Source organism: Xiphophorus hellerii, chromosome 1, assembly GCF_003331165.1.
Source record: "Xiphophorus hellerii strain 12219 chromosome 1, Xiphophorus_hellerii-4.1, whole genome shotgun sequence".
Classification (NCBI taxonomy): Eukaryota; Metazoa; Chordata; class Actinopteri; order Cyprinodontiformes; family Poeciliidae; genus Xiphophorus; species Xiphophorus hellerii.
Window position 1 is genome coordinate 8,836,871 of NC_045672.1, and position 23,141 is coordinate 8,860,011.

At 38.6% G+C, this 23,141-nt stretch overlaps 2 protein-coding genes across 2 annotated transcripts; both read right to left on the reverse strand.

The window, feature by feature from the left end:
• Positions 1-657: 657 nt before the first annotated feature.
• On the reverse strand, positions 658-12,532 carry LOC116723243 (excitatory amino acid transporter 3-like). Its single transcript, XM_032568006.1, has 13 exons — positions 12,484-12,532; positions 9,258-9,398; positions 8,864-8,956; positions 8,649-8,760; positions 8,413-8,455; positions 8,261-8,325; positions 7,165-7,350; positions 6,900-7,007; positions 2,685-2,807; positions 2,396-2,590; positions 1,772-1,906; positions 1,299-1,403; positions 658-975 (listed from the first exon to the last, which is right to left on the reverse strand). The coding sequence occupies exons 1-13, from the start codon at positions 12,530-12,532 to the stop codon at positions 819-821; spliced, it is 1,512 nt and encodes a 503-aa protein (XP_032423897.1). The 3' UTR covers positions 658-818.
• Positions 12,533-14,639: 2,107 nt separating this feature from the next.
• Positions 14,640-22,784, reverse strand: LOC116710855 (excitatory amino acid transporter 3-like). Its single transcript, XM_032550173.1, is given in 16 exon segments — positions 14,640-14,871; positions 14,873-14,929; positions 15,747-15,851; positions 16,207-16,341; positions 16,474-16,668; positions 16,762-16,884; positions 17,482-17,589; positions 17,815-18,002; positions 18,722-18,723; positions 18,938-18,998; positions 19,086-19,128; positions 19,379-19,407; positions 19,409-19,488; positions 19,584-19,676; positions 19,891-20,031; positions 22,730-22,784. Coding segments are annotated over 16 exon segments (1,491 nt in total). The 3' UTR covers positions 14,640-14,795.
• Positions 22,785-23,141: the final 357 nt, after the last annotated feature.

Genomic DNA, 23,141 nt, shown 5'->3' on the forward strand with positions numbered 1-23,141 from the left:
TGGGCTCATTAGTACCAACTGAGCATCGTGTCAACGCCACAGCCTACCTGAGTATTGTTACTGACCAGGTCCATCCCTTTATGACCACAGTGTACCCATCTTCTGATGGCTGCTTCCAGCAGGATGACGTGCCATGTCTTTCATAAAGTGCAAATCATCTCAGACTGGTTACTTGAACACGACAATGAGTTCACTGAACTCGACTGGTCTCCACCTGATCTCAGTCCAGTAGAACATCTTTGGGATGTGGAGGAACTGGAGATTTCCATCATGGAGGTGAAGCCGACAAATCTGCAGCAACTGTTTAATGCTATCATGTCAATATGGACCAGACTCTCTGAGGAATGTTTCCAGTACCTTGTTGAGTCGATGCCACGAAGGATTAAGGTAGTTCTGAAGGCAAAAGGGGATCCAATCTGTTACCTAATAAGGTACACATTTATTAGTAATGTGTACCTAATAAAGTGGCTGGTGAGTATATTTAACCAGCCATTTGAGAAAGATCAAATTTATAAATACACAAAAGACCGTAAATAGTGAGCATGCAAAAGGAAAAGTAACAACCATAAAATCTATTGTAGTACAGATCAGTTTTATTCAAACACATAACAATAGTTATACATACTAATTAAATTAAACATCAATACAATATGGAGATATAAGTAAATAATTTCATATTTGCAAGAACTGAAAAAAAATAGAAACAAAGAAACACATGAATAAACTGATATGGCCCCATCCTCCTAATAAAAACAGGGGCAAACATGGAAATGAGCAGCTCAGACACCCCCGGATGATGACGTCCCTATCCAGAGGTTTCAGCTTGGTGGCGTTACTACGGTTCTGAGATGATCCCCTCTCTTAGGTGAAATGGATCTTGAGTGGGATGAAGGGGTGGAGGAGATGAACTCTTCATCAGAATCCAAAAAGGATAAGTCCATTTCGATGTCCTTGATGGAACGAGTCCTTTCAATGCTAACAGGTAAAATGGAAAACATGGTCAATAACGTTCAAGACAAAGTGGGACTAAAGTACCTCTTGTCTTACCACTTAGTGTAAATGACTTATAACAATCTATGCTCACATTTCTCCAAACTGAAGACATTCTGATACATTTAGATCTTTGTTATGTGAGTTTATGTGTGAATAATACAGAGACCATTGATACAGCTCAGAAAGGGATTTACACAATGTTGACAAAAGTATTAGTATTAGTATTAGTATGGATCAGGGAGCAAATACTTTTGGCGACATTGTGTCTTTGCAAATGAACACATCATTTTAATAATTTCATTTACCTTGGTATTTTTTCCAAGCTTATCAGGTCGTCATGCCACACATGATTGGTGATAGCAACACCAAAGACATTTACCAGCACATTCACCGCAGTAATGAAATGATCTCTGAAGGGCACAGAAGAGAACAAACATGCTGTCAGACTCAACTATGTTTGTCTCGAAGGTTTTCTCTCCATCAATCTACAACAACCAGATGCACCAGGTCTTCTACAGCTCAGACTGATGTTGACTTCAGTCTCCAAGTGTAGTTTTATCAATCATTACTACACTAGCTCTCCTCAGGATTTCTCCACTAGTAGGTGATCCTAGACATTAGTTTATTATGCAAGTTAAAAATCATGTCCTGGTCAAGAATAATTTCAAGCTTTCTGATAATAGACCAGCATAGCTCCATCCAGAGTGACTACACAGTTTGATGGTGAAAGTACTCTTTAAACACAAGCAGCAGGCTTTGAGAATCAAGTTGGACCTACAGAATCCACTCCACCCCGATCAGAATGGCAGCATGCTCTGCAGGCAGTCCTACAGCGGTCAGAATCAGGATAGTGGTCACAGCTCCTGTTGCTGGGATACCTGCAGTTCCAAAGGTGATAATGGAACTAGACAAGCTGCAAACCAAGCACAATCTCAATTAGCATCTCTGTCCCAGCAACAGAAATGCTACAATCTGCAACTTTATCAATCCTTTCCTATTGTCCAGTTGGTTCAGTTCAAAATTTACAGTGAAAATAACTATAAATATCCTGAAACACCCCCAGATTAATGTTTTAGAATTAATAGAGTGCTTAGTTTTTGACCTGCTGCCTCAACCTTTGTCCACTGCTTCTTCAAATATTTGGTCAAGTGAGGTGATCAGAAATTTCAGGATTGAATATCAAAATTGTTTTACAGTTTTATGTTTTTAGACTTGAAGCTTATTTTGCACCTATTAAGTGATCACTGCGGTAGATCAGCTAATTTAAGCATCTCCTCTACTGATGATCTGTAAAAGTTGGTGTGTAGGTTGCCTTTTTTTTAATATCATAACTGAACCAAAACACACCAAATCCCAGCATGCACCTTTTCTCAATTCCATGCACTTATATGAAGCAACTTACCCAATGGCGATTATCTGGCCGACACCCAGGGTGATCTCATGAAGCTGGGCAATAAAGATGGTAGCGGACACTTCATAGAACGTCATTCCAGTTCTATTGATGCTGGTGACAATGGGCAACATAAGGCGGCAGAGTTTCTTATCGACCTTCACGTTCTCTTCACAGCATTGCAAGGTGAGAGGCAGAGTGGCGGCGCTTTGGTAGAAAGCACATCCTTCATTGGTGCACCGGTTCATATGAACAAACTGGAGAAGTGTCATGCTTTTTCAACAAAAACAGAACATTTCACCTGGACGCGATGATAAATGCTGTCGTCAAAGCCCTAGAGATCTGCTTGAAGATAAGAAAAGGGTTCCGTCTGGTGAGAACGACGTAAATCATGGGGAAAACAATGAAGGCTTGGATTGCCAGCCTGAACAACAAAACAAAGTCACATTAGTGTTAGAGATTCATTAAGTATTAAGTAAGGTTGTTAAACATTTATTGGTACATTCATACCTCTTTAAACATTTTGTCATGGTAAAACCTGACAGATCAATGTGTTTGGGGGGATTTTATATGATATGCTAACACACAGTGATGCATCACAGTAAAGTGGAATGAAAATTATGGTAACACTTTATTTGACGGGTTGTGAATAAGACTGTCATGACACCGTCATAAACATGACATAACACCTGTCATGAACATGAGTAAGTCTTCATGAATATTTATGACTGTTGTCATAAAGTGTCATTCGGTAAATCATGACACTTTTCATACAAAGTTGACATTATTCAAAATGTCTTCGTTATGACAACTTGTCATTAACCAAGAATCATCATGTCATAAATATGTCATAATAGTAGTCATAATAATGTCATAAATGTCATTATACACTGTCAAAATCTTTAACAAAACAGTTATTAATATTTCCCCTACCTTAAGTAAAGCAAAACAAGTAGGACCAATAATAAAGCTTTATTACACAGTAGAACAAACCCTTTATACAGTGGAATAAAACAAAAGATAACTTGTTCTTCAAACAGAGGGTTTAACTTCTGGTGAGTATATTGTAACTATGAAAGACTGATTGAAAAACTAAAACAGAATTACTTATTTTTTAACTTAAGAAAATAGGTTCTATCTACAGTCAGCCATTTCCTTCGTCATAGCCTTCCTGCAACGCTCCGAAAACAGGGAGATCCTCTTGTTGTCTTCATTTCCTGGAAGCAGGTCTTTGAAAGTGCCGGAAATGCTCAGAAATTGTGGCTGTTCTTGCAATAGTTGTGGTCAACGTTAATCATGGTGAAAGCCTTTTCGTGAATTCTGGTGAATCTCTTCTGGACATTCTCATAGCGAGTGATGACTCAATTCATTGTGGTCACCTAAAAAGTTGGCAAAGCAAAGAACACAAGCACCATGTCACATCAGCCAAGTTGCTAAACAATGCACATAAAGGATAACTTTGACTAACATATAAGCTTTTAATTTGTTAGATTAAAACTGGAGGGAAAAAAACCCTATTTGCCTGCCTTTAAAATATGTTTAATATTAGGGGCTAACCTTACAGTAATGGAGTTTAATAACTTTAGCTAACATTAACTTACAGCAAGGTAGGATTGGCTTGGATTGGTCATAGCTAACATTACAAAGAATGAGAACACAGTCAATGTTATTTTCTCAAAGAAAATGTAAAGTTAAGAAGACACATACCTCATATGTATTAGGTGACAAACTTTGGCTTCTTTTTAAACAGGAGGTCTGCAGAACTTGTGTAAGGTTTGCCCCACAAGATGGAAGATTTCTTCTTCACCAACACACTGCACGCCTGTTGTGCACTGCTGCCTCTCACTGGTGGAGATGGTGTATTGCACTACTTAAAACAGCCTTAAATAATGTTTCAAATGCAAAGTTCATAAGTGCTTTGTAGACATCTTACTGTAAAACTTTAGGATCAATTAAATTAAGAAATTTAAGACTAAACAAAATGGCAGAGCAATATAACATTTCCACATAAAGCTACATCATTTTTAAAGTTTAATCGGTAATACTTTTATAACAAATGAATGTCAGATCATGATTTGTTGGTTAATGTCAAGTTGTCATAACGAAGACATTTTGAATAATGTCAACTTTGTATTAAATGTGTCATGATTTACCGAATGACACTTTATGACAACAGTCATAAATATTCATGATGACTTACTCGTGTTCATGACAGGTGTTATGTCATGTTTATGAGCTTTGCTCTTTCATAAAAACAGTTGTCACATTCTTCTCTGCAAAATAGCACAAGCTAAGATTTAATGGAGAGTGTAACCACATATTATCAAATGGATATAGGTCTGGTCTTTGTCTATCCCATTCTAACACATGAATAAGCTTTGACCTAAACCAGTGGTCTCACACTCTCACACTCTAGTCCTTGAGCCCCAGGGTACTCGAACTTCTAGATGTTTCCTTGAACCTACAAATTTCAATGAAATGGCTAAACTTCATCACCAGCATTCGGTCAAGCTCTACAGAAATTTCCTAATAAGCCTGTAGTGGAGCCAGGGTGTGCTAAAGCAGAGAAACATCTAAAAGTAAAAGGACACCGACTCTTGAGGAGTGGAGTTTGAGACAACTGATCTAAACCTTTCCATGCTCCCTTTAGTTGAAGGTTTAGATTCATTATGCTGAAGGAAGTCGGACCTCGCCGCAGTCTAAAGTATTTTTCTGCCTCTAACATACTGTATTTTCTCCCAGGTTTGATCTGTATGAAGCTCAAACAACCTTCTTCCTCTTTCTTATCTGAAAGCTTGGTATATTGTTTTAGAAATTAACCCTGATTTAAACTTCTCCAGAACTTCCTCTCTGATGTGTCTGCTGAGGTTCTTGGTCTTTATGATGCAGTTTATTCGCTCATCTTCTCTAACAAACCTCTGAGGCCAAACAGAACTTCTGACGGGAAATGCTTGAACTGGACCAGGGGCCTCATGCGTAAAAGCGCAATTTTCACACTAAAACTTGGCGTACGGAAAAATTTAGAAAAGTGCGGCGCACAAAAAAAATAAATAATCGGACGCATAAAGCCGTGCGCACGCACGTGGCTGGCACCTTTCCTTTATAAATCCTAATTTGCGGGAAATAGAGCGCAGCTGCTGGCCCGCCCTGTCGCCACCCATGAATACATATGTAAATTAGTATAAATACCCGGAAGTCTGCCACCACGTGAAGCAATAACCATGGCAACGTCCTTGTTCGAAGCAGTATAAGTATTTATAATAACAATAATTATATATTTTATTTAAAAGGTGCTTTGAGGACACATAATGTCACATCACAAAAATAAAAATCCAAATTAAAAAAAAAATAAAGAGATCCTGCAGATGCCTGTTGGAACAGCAGCGCGTTCAGCCGGGATTTAAAGACAGACAGCGCGTCACAGAGTCCTTTGAGTGGGTAAAGTGGACGTTTATTCTAAATAATAGAATGCTTTATGTCCATAGAGCGCATTCACAAAGCGGGCGACTCGACTGAAGGATGACTGCAGCTGGACCGGCACCGGTACCGCGCGGCTCTTTTGCTCAGAGCTCCAGGAAGATCGGTGTGAGCAAACTAAACGCTCATAAACCATCATCAACATTTCACATCAATATGATCTCTGATCAATCGCTCCCTCTGAATCCTTCCATTGGCGATGTTCTCCATCAGAATCAAAGCGCCCCACAATTACGCGGCTACGTAATTGTGGGGCGTGTGATTGCACCTTAAAAATAATCGAACCTATTGATTATTTTTAATCAGCATGTTTGAGTTAATCTGCTGATCAAACCCTGTTATCTTCTATTAGTGAGAATGAAATGACTCCATGGATGCATTTCATGCGCTTCGGCGCACAGGCCAATGCGTTATGACACAAAAACTGAGAAAAAGTACTATTTACATTCGAGCGAGGTTTTCACATAGGCTACTTTTATTTTTTACTTTCTTTATTTTGTGTGCGTGTTAGCTTATTGTCTGAGGATAAATGCGGTTCAGTTTCATCGTATATGTTTTTAAACAATGAAATATTAAAATCATGAAAAACACATCGGGTTTGATGCTTCTTGGTCTAAATAACACCGAATGTAGTCAGATTTCAGTGTATTTAGGTGAGTTTTCACGCTTTGTAGTTTGATATTGTCGACAGAAAAAGTTTGCGTGGCTGCCGCACATTGTCACACCAGCGATTTTTATACATGCCGACTTGTGTCATAAAATATGACGCCGCACATTTTTTTATGTGCGCACTCACGCTTTGTGCATGAGGCCCCAGATGTTTGGAGGAATCAGAGTAAACCGGCTGACAATAATTGATGAAAACTGATCTCTCAACATAAATGAGGAAAATCTCATAAAATCTGTAAAACTGCTCTGTAAATATATTCATAGCACAGTTTTCTTCTCATGTCACTCAGGTAGAGTTCAGTGCTGCTACCTCAGGAGCAGTGATATCAATTTGGTAGCAAAGATGAAATGAAAAGGTGGTTGGACATACCCGGCTAAAACCATTCCTACAAACTTTGCGAGCTTAAGGACAGCGTCCCAGTCACCCACACCCAACACATGTTCTGTGAGCAGGAACATAACTCCCACTGGCAAGTACCTGGAACAAAAAAACAGTCAAAAAATAAAAGGTTTAATAAAAAGGATGTTCCAAATATATTTTAAATGAACGGTTAAGAGTGGAAGCTGCTGTCCTATGTAAATAGAACTGAATATGTAAAAGAAATGACATCTGCTCAGATACTGTCTGATCTTACCACAAGATCCAGTTGACTATGACTTTTATGGCATCATTGAGGGATTGAATGGCCTCCACGGTGCTTCTTGCCTTCTTTCCAATCCTGTTTATCATGATGCCGATGACGAATGACCAGATGACCAGTCCTAACATGTTGGGTCCATCAACATACTTGCCTATTAGTTTTGTCTCAGTGCCATTCTGCGCAAAAAAAACACAAAAAAACAGCACACACATGGTGGCTCCAGCCCTCTGACAACAATATTGTACGAGCACATCACCTTGTTGGACAATGCATGTTACTTTTTCATAATAAGTCAACATAAAACCATTGACCTTGATGTATTTAATATGCATTTCTTTTGTAATAGACCACTCTCTAAGGCACTGCATCATCGTGAAATGGAAAGGCACAAATTCAAGTGTTAAATCCTTTAGACACAAAAAACAAACACAAGGGAAATGGAGCCGAATGGAATGTAGCAGGGAAACCAGCAAGGAGTGACTGAGAAAGCGGTGTATCAATACTGTTAGGTTGAACAAATACTGAACAAAGATCTGGGCTGATGAGCTAATGGGTTGCAGGTGTGAGGAGAGAAAGCAGAAGGCAGGCTGAGGAGAGAGAAAGAGGAAGTGGCACAAGGGGGGAGGGAGAGCAGATTTGGGACTTGGAAATGAATCTAACAAAAATAATTAGACATAAGAAACATAATGAAAACTAGAGTAACTAAGGACAGGACTAGACACAAAAATAAATATAACTAGAATCCCTAAGAAGGAACTGATGTAAAAATAGAAACAAGGCAGAACAAAGTACATAAGGAACACAAATAATGACAAAACAAAAACAAACTCAAACAACCCAAGATCCTGACAGTATGAGTGTTAGCATGGTTGTTTGTCCTATGTGCCTCTGTTCCCCTGTGATGCATTCCTCCTGACACCCAACGACAACTGTGGCACACCTTACTGTCACATTGGCAAACACCACCTCCCCATTCAGGCTTTAAATTAGAAGAAACTCAAGGCCATTTGTTTTTTTCCTCTTCAATTTGAAGTTTGTGGCTGTAAAATGACAATTCTAGAATGGAAACACAGACCAAAAGAAAATACCCACCAGGGTTGGATCAAGTTCGAGGCCAAGTTCTTCTCTTTTAAAATGAACAATCTCAGTCTTGTACTGGGAGAAAAAGAGAAGCTGTGTTAAATTTCCAAACCCCAAATGGTGAAATTACACAGTGAGCTGTGGGCCAGAATAAAAGCATACCTGCTCATAGAAAGCCTGAAAGAAGCTCTCTGGAACCATGTTCCTGTGAGAGTAAAAGGAGAGTCAGAAAAAAACTGAGATAAATGTTAAAGACAAAAAAAACTTGAGGATATAACTTTACCCAGAGTCTCATCTCACAGAAACCTAGATAGTTGAACTAATATTCGTCAAAGATGATAAGATCTCTAATTTAACATACAGCCAGAAAATGCAGAACATCATGAATTTGGTCTCACCTTATAAGATCCTGCATGATCACGTGCAAGACGAAGGCTGACACAACATCTTCTTCAGTATGATCTTCAATCTCTCCCACACCAGGCTGGATGGACAGAGCCAGAAACATTGCTGCAACACAAAGCATCAGGCAGGACGTCAAAAGCAATAACACAGTACAAAATAGCTGTCTTCGTAAATCTATTTTAAAATTTGCTGCCCATGATAAATTTACCGAGAATTACGACTATTAGGGTAGAGCCACAGATGAAGACTCCTGTGATGATGGCTGTTTTCCGGGATACTTTGATGTTTAATCCAGTTACTCCTGAGAAAAGAGAGCAGAACCAGAATTTCATCTGAAGGCTAAGGACAACATGCCAGTTCAAGTGTGTCCTAACAATAGTCTAAATTTCAGAACTGATCTTCATGTTCTTATACTTTTTAGTTATAAGAAATATATGGTGTGAACATAAGATGAGTATAACATCTAGATACATATGTAGTCAAGTGGTTTCAGCAACATTTATACAGAATAGCCACCAAAAGATGAGTGAGTATCTTTTCAATCTATCTCTATGACAATGATAAGTTAATACATCACGTGTCTGAATTCATATTTAGCTTGCCTGCAAGCACGCTTGTCACGATGAGGGGGAGACTAAACATCTGAAGCATGTGCAGAAGCATATCCCCTGGTATGCCGATCCAGTTTTTTAATTGTTCAGTTATAGGAACTACAGCCCTCAGCAGAAACCCAATGCCTAACCCTGTTGGGCAAAAAAAACGGGAAAAAAAAACCCACAATCATAAACAGAATATATATGTATGAAAAAAAAACTTCCACATGTAAAAACAACCCACACTGTTGCATACTTTATGACAGCCTTAATAAATAGATGGGAGTGCTTTAATAAAAACAGTGAATGATATATTTTGCAGACATATTTTCAAAGTTTATTTCAGTTTGTTCATAGGCAACATTGTACCCTAGTGCTGAATAAGTAAAACAAAAATGTTGGTCATCTATGTGTGTAAAACAGTGACAAACAGGGTGTCATTTACACAATATATTACTGCTATTTTATAACGCTGTGGACAATGTACAAGAATTTCACGGTCATGATATGAAATATTCAACAAAGTACATTATTAAAAGGATTGTTGGCAAGAAAACAAACTCCTACAGCAATAGTAATACATTTTATTTAAAAGCACACTCATAGTTATTCTACAGTAAAAAACAAAAACAATGCACAACAACCTGAAAATGTTAGGATCTCAGGTGTTTTAGTTGGGTTTTGTTTATTTCTTAGTTCGTGTTTAAATCTTAGTTTGACTCCTATGGGTCTCAACAGGGTATTGAGACCCATAGGAGTCAAAAACACTTTTGTTATTCATTGCTACTTACTAGTCATATTTGGTGGTGCAGCTTGAACACAATAAAAAAAAATTTAAACCACATTTTACATTACATTTGACTGTAACTTTGCCGACACCCCCAAAAATTGCTCTTAAAAAATCTCCCTGTTTATGGTCCCCCCAATAATGAGATGGGATTTACACCCTCGCGATCAACATGACAGAAAATGCAATTGATTGGAAAATACTTTTTCAATCCCTTTAGAAATGAATCATAGGTTAGAGAGAGGATAGAGATTGTTGAAGTTCGAAGGGTGGAGACCAGATTGTTGATGATGGGAGCAATGGCTGTAGATTTAAATCCCGCGGGGATGATACCAGAGGACAGAGAGGAATGGATGATGTTAGTAATGATAGGGAGCAGAGAAGTGAGACAGGGTTTGACGAGAACTGTAGGAAAAAGATTGAGCTGACTGGAAGACGGTTTACACTGGCAATTAGCTGTCTGCACCAGAGGGGAGAGGAAAGACTGAGGGTAAGGGGTAAGGAAGTCTGAGTTCAACAGAGTTAGGCCCAAGGTTTTTGTGGATGGAAGAAACCCGGAACGAAGTTCAGGAATGATTAATCAGGAGTGATTAACATTTTTAATATAACAAAAAAAGAGGGATCATAACAGTTTGGAGGAAGAGCATTGGATGTTAACATTAAAAGAGAACAGCAAATAATCAGCAAAAGGAAGCTCATCAGAAGAAATTCAGAGGAATAAGTCCAGACAGAGCAGCTTAAAAGGTTCAGCGTGTGTCCTTGGATGTGGATCGGAAAGAAGTATTTGGAGAAGGAGAGATCAGATCAGCATCAACGTGAACGTTAAAATCCATATGACATTCGGTAAGAGGGCTTAGAGACGGGCAATCAGAGCAGCAAAGTCTTTCTTAAAAGAGGATAGACATCCCAGATGACAAGAAGGCAGGCATATGTAGCAGTGAGAACTGTCGGGTTCTCGCAGTGGGTTATTGCAAGACCCTCCACAGCTCGAAGTCACAACACTTGGCGACGTAAACAAACCCTGGTGTGGTGCTGGCAATCCACTTAACGCCAGTTTTTAATTTATCAAACTCATCAAAGAATAAAGAGGACTAAAATAAATATTTAAAAAATTGCTTAACAATAATCCTAAAGATATAAAAGAAAGATTTTTGGAAAAGTTTAAATGATTAATATTGACCAAAGACAAATAAGTTATGTTAGGTTATCGGAACCTGTCAACATTTCTAAAACCAATAAAAATAATTAAACCTGCTATCATTATAATGGAAATAACTGCATAACAGAAACATGGTAAAGTTTTAAGTTTTAGACACCATTTTCTGTAGTGAAAAGTGAATCGAATGAGTCCTCGCAGCTGTTCAGTTGATATGCAGGATCTTTTAAACGCAGTTCAGAAACTGATTCTGAGGAACATGACAGAGGTTTGAGATGATTTTCTGATGGCTGTTTCACTCAAAATTGTCTGAAGTGAGGCGTACTGCCTGACACCCGGCAACAGCTGCTTCACTCACTTAGCTTTATGTGAGATAAGTGAGTTTAGCCTTCATTTAGACCAGGGGTCTCAAACTCCAGTGCCTCGAGGGCCGCTGTCCTGCAACTTTTAGATGTGCCTCTGCTGCACCACACCTGAATAGAATAATTAGGTCATTAAGGCTCTGGAGAACTGATCTACACAAGGAGGAGGTAATTAAGCCAATTCATTCCAGTGTTTTGTACCTGTGGCACATCTAAAAACTGCAGGACAGTGGCCCTCGAGGACTGGAGTTTGAGACCCCTGGGTTAGACAGACAAGTGGCGAAACCAGGCAACAATGTTGAACCTAATGATGCACCCTACTGATGCCTTCTATATTACAGCATGTTGAAAGAGCCGCATCACTTTCTAACACAAGAGGCCCTCAACCTGCACAGAAAGTGTAGTTGCTAATGGACCCTGTTACTGACCTAGTCAACCTGAGCAGTCCATGAGAGTGTGTTGTGAATTTGTATTCCAGTGTATTTGTAAGTATCCACCTGGGCAAATAGATGCAATGGATGAGTAATCTCCTATTGCCTTCAGATTATAAAGAAGTTCCTGTGATATTTGGACATTAAGGATGAGAAACGGTTCCTCACAACACTGAAGACAGTTTTTAATCTGTCTTCAGATTAAAAACGCTGGTTAAATGTGATTTGTCTGAAATGAGGCAGAGAATAGCTGTGTCATCAGAAAATTTGAACATGTAGTTATTTTGTGTATTGTATTACAGTGTATTAAGCTGTACTTCACTAGCATCAAGAGAAAATACTTTCAAAAAAATATTAGGCATTCCATTGGCGTATTAAATTTCACATTTAACGTTCGCTTTTACTCATTTTAGTTTTCAAGCAGCAATTCCACCACAAAAACAAATGAATGAAAAAAAATAAATAAAAATCACGAGTAGAAAAAAAAGTAAGTACTTACCCAAGGTGACTCCCAACATGCAAAAGGCCTGAAGTATGCTTTCTCTCATTGTTTTTGTTTTACTGTGGTCCAGTCAGACAGATGGACTAGTTACTTGCAGCTGTTCAAGACAGTTGTCCCACTTTTTAGAAAATGCCCTGCTAAGCATATTCAGTCTCTATGGATACCTTGGTAAAATAAATAACACTACTTCAAATTCAAATTCAAAAATACTTTATTAATCCCAAAAGGAAATTAAATGTTGTTATTACTCATATTAATTCAAATTATTCAGAGTTATTGTAGATGGCGATGGCTGTTTTCAGGAAAAGGTCTCTTGTAGTGGCCTTGCACACCACTGTGCCTTATAACTGCTTAAAAATAAACAACACCATGGAGAGAAAACTGTGCATAAGTTACACCACAAGTTTGGCAGCATTTCAGATAAAACAAAAGATAATTAAAACAAAAGACTAATCAAAAATTACACTGGGTGACAAAAAAATTTTTTTTTTGGAACTTGCCTATGTTTTTGTCTACCGAATTAGGATTATTTTGCACCGCTGAATCCAAAAATGACCTCCATTCTTCTCAGGTTAGGATTTTAATTCTAATTTGACTAAGAGAAATCCGGTCTTCTGACTGAATGGATTACATTTTTGTGACATCAGTTCATTTTCGTTAATGTTTCTCATTCAATAAAAGTTTTAGGACAAAACAATTGTTTTCTAACACAGTGTATTAAATGTTACAAACTTAGATTTCTGTAAATTGAATAGTAAACACTGATAAGGGTAAATACATGTCTGATTAATATGTGAGAACAAGTCATGCATTTTGATGCTCAGATCTAGACAGTCTGATCTACAGGTACATTTGGTAAATTTGGTTTCCACAACTAAATGTCTAACATTACAGCCTAAAGGTAGCAAAATAAGTCGACACTAAACTCCATGCTGAGTTGCACAGCAGAGATGCCACCAGTGTCACCTGGTTGTGTGCGTGCATAACTAAATTGAGTTTACAAAGACTCATCACTGTCTCAGTCCCGTGCTAACATGTTTGAAAAATGGCTCCATTGGATTCTTTGATTCAAAGAGGACTTATGCACACCAAAAAAATATTTTTACATCTGTTCAGTAGTTGCTTGGAAAACGGAAACCATCTTAAAATTCCGATTATAGAAATCTGACAGGATTTAATTAGAAGAATTAGCTTCTCATTAATCTCGTTAGCAAGAAACAGTTTTTGTTTAAAACATGTTCAACAGACAAAAAGAACAAAAAAAAAACAACTTAAGCAATAAGTAGTTAGGCGTGGCATTTATCTTGAAAAGTTAACACCGTGTAGGATTTTTGTGGCCAGTGGTATTTCTGAAAAGAGGGGATTTTGAAAGATACATATGGCAAACGTCATGTTTACATCAACATTTGAACAATTCTTATGAAATAATATGATAGTTGCAATAGAGGAGATTCTGTAGTGATTTAGAGTCATCCTGTAAGCTTCTGCCTTTTTATAAGAGGTACTTTATTGCAAACAGCGCCCTCTGCTGGTCAAAGACTGTTTTTACCAATGTGAATGCTTTCATAAATTACTTATACTATAAAAATTATTCTAGAACAGCAGCAGATTGACTGACAATTTATTAAGATAAGTTCATCTCAAGAAATGATTTCATGCAATGTTCATACGTTCATTCATAAAAATGACAATTATATTCAATTAAATTATTTTCAAAATGAAAGCAGTAAATTTGTTCCTAAAACACAAAGGGCTTTATTTACAAAGTATTATTGTATCAACTTTGTATATAGAGCAGTTGTCTTACACTGAAGTTTAGCTCAGAATTACAGAGGTTACAAACAGAAAGACAGGCATTTAACCACTAGACACACAATGAAATGATCTATATAATCAAATCAAGAAAACAAATAAAACAAGTAATTATTTATGTTAAAACTATGAGGATTAAGAAAATGAGTTTTAGAAGATGAGGAAATGTGGCAGTAGGTGTTATTTATTGAGGAAACACTGGAGAAGTATTTCAGTAAGGACAAAACATAGTAAACACTGCAACAGGAAAAATAACAACAATAACATCTAGCAAAGATGAATTATCTTCAAAAACATAACAATAACAATAACTTAAAGATGAATACATTAAGGATGTAGATCCTTAAAAAGTTATGAAAAATTGAAAAACTAGAGAAGTTAAATACAAATGAATAAACTGGCACCATCCTACTGGAAATGTATGCAAACGAGGAAATGATCAGCTCAGACAACACAGGATGTTGACGTCCCAATCCTGAGGTTTCAGCTTGTTGGTGTTAATATGGTGCTGAGATGATCCCCTCACTTAGGTGAAATGGATCTTGAAGGGGTGGAGGAGGGGGAGGGGTTGGCCTTGTCTTTAGGCTCCAAACATAACAAGTCCAACTCAAGCTGACTGATGGAACGAATGCTAACAGGCAAAATGGAAAAAAAACATGGTCAATATCGATCTGGACAAACTGTAGGCTAAAGTACCCTCATATCTTACCACTTGGTGGAAATGACTTATAACAATCTACTTTCCAGATTTATTTTCACCAGAATTTGTCAGCAATATTTGATTAAATATTTCAAAGGAAAGTACTACAAACTGGAGATATCCTGAGCGCTTTTCAGATCATTGTTATGCGGGTCAAGAGAGTGAATAATGCACAGACCATTAACATACTCAGAAAGAGATGTACACAATGTTGACAAAGTATTCACTTGTCTACCTTCACACACACACACATACCTGAGCAGCATCCTAATCTCAATCCATGCGGTTTCATATGATTTGAACAAACCTGTAAAGGTCTTCTACCCCAAACGTCCTCATCTATGTTATGGAACCTGCTTTGTGCTCTGGTGCACAGCCTTGTGAGAACAGACAGAAGCCAATTTCAAGTGTTCCCACAGTGTTGGGAGTTTGAAATACGCAAAAATGCCTTGGTGTGATGAAGCATTAGGAGTTTCTTTTACTAAAGCAAATGGGCTGAGTCTGGCTTCTGGTGAACGGTACCAAATAATGAATCAGGTGGTATCCTATCATGGTACCATGCTCAAATTCACAGTTTCTTCTGAGAGTGACCTATTTGTTCAGCCTCAGTGCTGGATTTCATACACCTGTAGCCATGTATGAAGGCCACTGTAACCCCTGAATTCAATGATTTGGATTGGGAAGCTAATACTTTTGCCAACGTTGTGTGTCTTTCGAAATGAAAAGATAATTTTATAATTTAATGTACCCTGTGTCATTGTCCATGTCTTTCAGCTCCTCCTGGCACAGATGATTGATGAGACCTACACCAAAGCAGTCACCCAGTACATTCACCAAGGTGGCGAAATGGTCTCTAAAGAGTACAGAAGAAGATAAGAAACCTGCTGTCAGATTCAACTATGTTTTTCTTGAAGGTTTTCTCTTCCTCACTCTCCAACAGACAGCTGTACCAGCTCTTCTCCAGCTCATGCCATTCCTGTTAACCACATCCATCTCACAGGGTAATTTAATCAATCATTGCTATACATGCTCTCTACACAAGTAAGGGATCCTAAAACCCTTGTTTTGCAAGTTAAAAATCAAGTCTTTGTCAAAGATAAGCTTTCTCATAGCAAACCAGCATAACCCCATCAAGAATGACTGGACAGTTTGATTAAAGTACTGTTTTGAACAAGAGTAATGATCTGTGAACATCAGGTTGAACTTACACAAACCACTCAAAGACCATCAGAATGGAGACATGCTTCGCTGGCAGTCCCACAGCTGTCAGAACCATGACGGTGCTCGCAGGTCCCATCATTGGGACACCTGCAGCTCCAAAGCTGGCAACAGCACTAGTCAAACTGCAAACCAAGGACAGCTTTCATGAAGATTTCTATCTCAACTACAACACACAGCTGTATCGAAGCCTTTCCTTTTAGCAATCCCAGGATTCACATTTTCTCAATTCCAGACACATGTAGGAAGCAGCTTACCCAATGGAGATTATATAGCCGGCATCCAGGTTCATTTGAGATAGCTCGGCAACAAAGACGGCAGCGATCGATTCGTAGATCGCCATCCCATTCATGTTGATGGTGGAGACGATGGGCAACATGAGACGGCAGAATCTCACATCGACCTTCATGTTCTCTTCACAGCATTGAAGGGTGATAGGCAGAGTGGCAGAGCTTTGGCAAAAAGCACATCCTTTATTGGTGCACCATTTATATGTACTCGAGAAAAGTGTCAATCTTTGACAACAAACAAACTAAACATCTCACCTGGATGCCATGGTAACTGCATTTAGCAAAGCCTTGTTGACATGCCGGAAGACCAGAAAAGGGTTCTTTCTGGTGAAAGCAAAGTAAATCAAGGGAAGAGTGACGAAGGAGTGAATTGCAAACCTGAAAGAGACAACAAAGTCATGCTCAGTGTTAAAGCCATCCAAAGCAAAACTATTCACTGACCTTCAACTTTGACACTTTTATATATTTTGTCATGGTAAAACCACAGTTCATTGTGTTTGGGGGATTGTTTCCGCTAGCTTTGCTCGTTCACAGAACCAATATTTGTCACATTCTTCTTTGCAAAATAGCATAAGCTTCACAAATTGCCACGGATTATCTAATGAATATACTGTAAGTCTGTCCTTTGACTAGGCAATTCTAGCACATGAATAAGCTGTAATGTAAAGCTTTCAATCCTCTCTAGCTGCAGGTTTAGCGACGTTGTGTTGGTTCTTGACACAATCTAAAGGCTTTGCTGCCTCTAACGTATTTTCTTTCAGGACTTGAGCTGTATGAAGGTCAAACCTTAGCCTGCTTTCCATGAACTCTGGCTAGCGTTCCTGTCTCTGATGAAAAGAAACATTCCATAACATGATGTACATGATGCTTTGTAAATACATTCAACGCAATGTCTTTCCTTCTTAGTTAGAGTTCAGTATCTCAGGAGCAATGGTTAATTTGGCACCAAAGCTGAAACAGACACAGTGGACATACCCTAGAAATAGCACCACTATAAGCTTTCCAACTTTAATGACAGATTTCCAGTTTTCAGTCTCCAACACGTGGCTTATCATCAAGAAATAAATTCCAATGGGCATGTACCTGAAACAAAAAGTAGTAAAAATAAACAAGATTAAATAAAACCAACTGTTCGTTAAGAAAGGAAACGGCTGTCCTATGTACATACAAAAACTGAAACCACATCTCCATCATGCAGTACTGATGATTTACTCTTGTGCTTGACCTGAACTAATTAACGGAATGTCTTTACATTGAAAAAGAATCTAATTTTATGAAAGAGTGAAATTATGTACTGTTTGATCTTACCACAGGATATACTTGAATATGATTTTTATTACATCGTTCATTTCTCTAGCGGCCTTCACAGTGGCTTTTGCCCGGGGTCCCACCTTGTTTAACAAAATGCCAATGGTGAAAGACCAGATGATCAGTCCTAGCATGTTGGCTCCATCAACATAACGGCCCTTCATTTGCATCTCTGTGTCATTATGCCCCTAGAAACACAAATATGCTGGCTGTAACTCTCTAGGAGCAGTTTTGTAGCAGTACAGCACCTTGTTAGACAATGCATATCACTTTTCTGCAATAAGTCGCACTAAAGGCTTAAACTTTGATGTATTTTATTTGGATTTATTTTGTGAATGACCAATCCAAACTATTGCATAGTTGTGAAGTGAAAAGAAGGAAATTCAAGGGTTAAAAAAACTTTACATATAAAAAGAATAATAAAAAAAAGTTGTGTATTTAGTAAACTTTCTGTAACCTCTTCAGTAGCCCTGTACACTACCATGTGTGATAATTTGTTTTCCTTCTGCAGAGGCAGGAAAGCTGCTCAGACGTTTTATGGGAAGATGGATGGAGCTAAATCTAAAAAAATGGAAGATGAAAATTGGAACAGATCTTCTGCTTGCAGTAGAACAGACACTCTAAGCATACAACCTAATCTACAATGGAATGCATAACCATCTATTGGATCCATGTAGTCAAACCCAGCCCTAAATACATCAGAAAATTTTTGGCAAGATGTGAAAATTGGTTTCCTTCTATTTCCCAAAAACCATTACTGTTGGGTTAATTGGTCTTGTCTTAACCAGTGGGTATGAGTGTTAGCCTGGTTGTTTGTCTCAGTGCTCTGTGATGTGCCCCTCCTCCTGTCCAATGATTGCAGCAGAATGGCACAACTGCCCTCATGTGTGTTGAAAATAAACACTACTTCTCCTTTCAGGTCTTAATTTAGAAGAAATTTAATGCAACCCATCCTTTATCTTCCTCTTCACTATCAAGTACTCCTTTGTGTTCGTTGACGACTTTAAACTGAAACAAAATATATTGGAGTTTGTGGTTGTGATATGACGTGTGAAAAATCTTAAGGGTTATAAAGACCTTTGGAAAGTGCTCCAGAATAAAAACAAATATCAGAAGAAAATACTCACTGATCCAGAGACGATGGTTTTGTCTACTAGACTGACCTTAACAAACACTGTCTGGTACTGGGGGAAAATAGAAACTGTTTGGAAACTTTCCAAACCCAACATGGGAAGCTACACAGCGAGTTGTGGAGCTGAATAAAAACATACATGCTCGAAGAAGGCCTGAACGAAGCTCTCTGGAACCATGTTCCTATGCGAGACAAAGGAGAGTCAGAAAAAAACTGACCTTGTAAACGTTAAGGACAAAAAAACATGAGAATATTATTTTCACCACTATGAGTTTCACCTAAGGAGTTTCAAATTATGAATTTCATATCATAATTTACATAAACCAAGCTAGTTTTGATAGTTATCAGACACAATAGAAATCTCTATTTTTACTTATCTAGAGTAAGTAAAAATAGCTTATAGGAATTTTTTCTAAACATTTATTCTCTCACCTAATAATATCCATGAAAATGAAATGCAATAGCGTATTCTGGGATATGCGATTTGGACTCTTCTGCTTTCGTGTCCCCACCAGGCTCAAGCGTGAGCACTAGAACCAGTCCTGCAACACAGGCCCAGGCAAGATGTTAAAATCAATTACACAATACACACTGTGGCGGTCTTAATGTACCTATATTACAAACTGCTAAAAGTTACCGATAATTATAGCCAGAGTGGTAGTGCCACAAACGTAGATTATTATGTAGAAAGCTGTTTTCCCAGACAATTTGCTGTTTAATGCAGTTACGCCTGAGAAAAGAGATGAGAACCAGAAGTTCACCTGGTGCCAGAGCAAAGAGCAAGACAACACACCAGTTCATGACTGTCCAAGTGAAAGTCCAAATGTCCTAACTGATCTTCATCTTTGGACACGTTTTAGTCACAAGAAATAAGTGGTGAGTTTGAGCAACATTTACACAGAGCATCCAGAAAAGGTGAGTATCTAGATTCATATTTAGCTTGCCTGAAATCACGCTGGTCACAATGAGGGGTACAGCGAACATCTGGAGCAGGTTTAGAAGCACATCTCCTACCATTTCAATCAACCTTTCTGTTATTTTACTTACAGGAAAACGGAATTTCAGCAAAAACCCAGTGCCTAACCCTGTGGGGGGGGAAAAATGACAGAGATAATAGGTATGTAAAAAAAAACATCAACCTTATCTATGGTATATTTTATAACAGCCATAAGACACAATTGGGAGTGTTTTAATGTAAATGATAAATTATATATTTTGTAGACATGCTTTTCAAAGTTTTTTTCAGTTTATTGTGTATAGTATTGTTGTGCTGATCAATATTAGACAAAACGTGTAAAAATGCCTTCATACAACAAACTAAATTATGACATTTAAAAAACAAACACTTGAGTTTTTGAGGCTCACTCCATATAAAGACATCTGGTCCAACATCGTTATGTCTGGATGCTCTGTCTCTAAAGCCCAACAGGTGCCACAGATTATTTCATCTGCAGCATGTCCCACAAATTGTGAGTGCAAAGGATGTCTGAGTGCTTAGCAGCTGGACTGCTGACAATTTTTATTTGATAAAAACAAAACGAAAATCATCACATTTAAACTTTTATATTGTACCATGACAATGAAGAAACAAAAATGACATTCAACATCCACCAGAGACCAAAAAAAAAACATCATATTGCCAAATATGTTGAATATTGATACTGAATATACAACAAATAAAGAAAATTCGCCCCCCCCGCCTCCTCCTCATATTTCCTTTATGGGTTCATAAAGGTCACAGTTCACAGTTCATAAAGGCTTACAAATCCGGCCTTCGAAGGACGCGGCCCGTCAATTCGGACACACCAGATGCAGGCCTAGGAAGTTGCCCATGTCGCCCATATCAGAAACCTCCACTGCTTGGACTTTAATATAAATTTCTCTGTGGTTTCCCAAATTACTTAACAGACCTATCGCGTGACTTCTTTGAAATACTTTGCCTATCCTCTTTGCTGTAATGTTGGCTAATAAGTCAAAAAATGCCTCAGCAAATGTCACAGGTAACGCTGTGAGCTTCACAGCCTTCACCTTATGACCGTGTTTGTTTGTAGGAAGTATGCTCTACTTCTGCATGGGGCGAGCATCTCGCTGAAGTCAATGGAGGTCACAGACTCCACTCCCCAGCCACTTTTCTTAGCTACAATGAAAAATGTCCGAAGGGAGAATCGCGTCAGGCGTTCCGTGTGAGTCAGGCCAAACGCACACTGGGAGGCATGGCAATCCCTCCTAGAGACGTAGTCAGCTTCAGAAGGAGGCCCAGACTTCCCTCTCCCCAGCCACTTCTTCCAGCTCTCCGGGGGAATCCCGAGGCGTTCCCAGGCCAGCAGAGACATAGTCCCTCCAGCGTTTCCGGGGTCTTCCCCCGTGGCTCCTCCCGTGGGAAAAGGTGCCCGGAAGCACCTCACCAGGGAGGCGTCCAGAAGGCATCCTGACCAGATGCCCGAGCCACCTCAACTGGCTCCTCTCGATGTGAAGGAGCAGCGGCTCTACTCTGAGTCCCTCCGGATGACTGAGCTTCTCACCCTATCTCTAAGGGAGAGCCCAGACACCCTATGGAGAAAACCCATTTCGGCCGCTTGTATCAGCGATCTTGTTCTTTCGGTCATGACCCAAAACTTTTCAAACTTTAGTTTATGAAATACCAGAATTTTCATGACAGTCTGTTTTTAGTCTGATGACATAATTCCTGAATGATAAATCATACTAAAGCCGTCTCTTTCTACTGTTTACTTTTTAATCTTGAGTATCTTGGATGGATACTTTTTACTTTTACTTTAGTAAAAATATGTTGAGGTAGCGTTACTTTTACTAGAGTACATTTTTTGGGTACCCTATGTGTCCAACTGACTTGGCAGATGCATTGAAGTCTTTCCAATAGCTATTTCCACGTTTTAACATGAATAAACTAGTTTTGATTAAGCAAAACGTCTGCAGGCAAAGCAAAACCCTGCATATCTAGGGACAGAGAAACTAACCAGAGGAACAATATTTACTGAGCATTGCCACACTGCCGTTCCCCCCGTTCTCTCATGAAGAAGCAAATGTTGAGCTGTGACCGACAAATCAGTTCATATTCAAACTTCAGCTACACTTCAATAGTGTCAGAAGAAAATGCATTAAAAAGATATTGAGCATTTAAATAGCTATAAAGATGTCACATCTAAAATATGCTTTAACTAATCTGAGTTAAACACGCCATGGTAACCTGGCTTGTTTATATGCCAGTTTAACTGCTAACCTCCAGCAGCAATTCTGCCCCAAATATACAACTGGCATAAAGGCAGACTCTCTCACCTGCTTTCTTCATGCCTGCACTTGGTCGCATTTCAATAGGAAGGTCGCTTGGTTACCTTGCAGTGGTCAAAACTCTGAAATCAGTAAGTAATGTTTCTCCTTCTGTATAAGCAATTTTAGTTGGTTAATTCAAATTGCTTAAATTTAGAAGCTGCCTGAAGTCTCCTGTTTGGTACTGAGGTGTGGTTGTAATATACCCTCCCCAGTTCATCTTGGCAACGTAAAACGGGTATGTATTTTTTTTTATTGAACTGCCTGATTTCAGAGTTTTGAGTTTTGACCACTGCAAGGTAACCAAGCGACCTTCCTACTGAAATGCGACCAAATGCAGGCATGAAGAAAGCAGGTGAGAGAGTCTGCCTTTATGCTCCACACCCACTGAGGTAATTAGGTGCCAGGTGTCCTCAATCTTGGGGCAGGCTTCATCCTGCTACACAACAATAAGAAATCACAGGATAATCAGCAGTAGAAAAGCATGTTAGTACTTACCCAAGAGAATCATCATCAGAGTAGACCCCTGAAATATGCTGGTTATATTTGTCATTGTTTCACGGTGGTCCAGTGAGCTCAGACAGATGAGCCAGTCTCTCACACCTGTTAAAGACGATCAGTTGCTGTTTTGTGTCCAATGCTGACATTTGTCGCCCTTTATAAAAAATGCCCTGAAAAACATGTTTGGTCTCCATGGATACCTTGTTAAAATATATGACATAAGCTGAATACTTTAGAACTATTTTAAAAAAATATAATGGGTTTTCAGTTATTTGGTGTGCTTAAAAATCAAATCATGTTTCAATTGAGTCAATTTGGTTGGTTAATTTGTTAAATATTTAAGTGATTTAAGACGTTTCTGGTTTAAGATGATCTTATTGTTCATTTTGGCAGCGAGTCCTAAATTAAA

Coding starts and splice junctions, on each gene's coding strand:
- LOC116723243 (XM_032568006.1), bottom strand. CDS start 12,532: ATGAGAGAAAGCATACTTCAGGCCTTTTGCATGTTGGGAGTCACCTTG. Junction 8,761..8,863: donor CCTAATAGTCGTAATTCTCG/GTAAATTTATCA, acceptor TTTGTGTTGCAG/CAATGTTTCTGGCTCTGTCC. Junction 976..1,298: donor AGCTTGGAAAAAATACCAAG/GTAAATGAAATT, acceptor TTTACCTGTTAG/CATTGAAAGGACTCGTTCCA.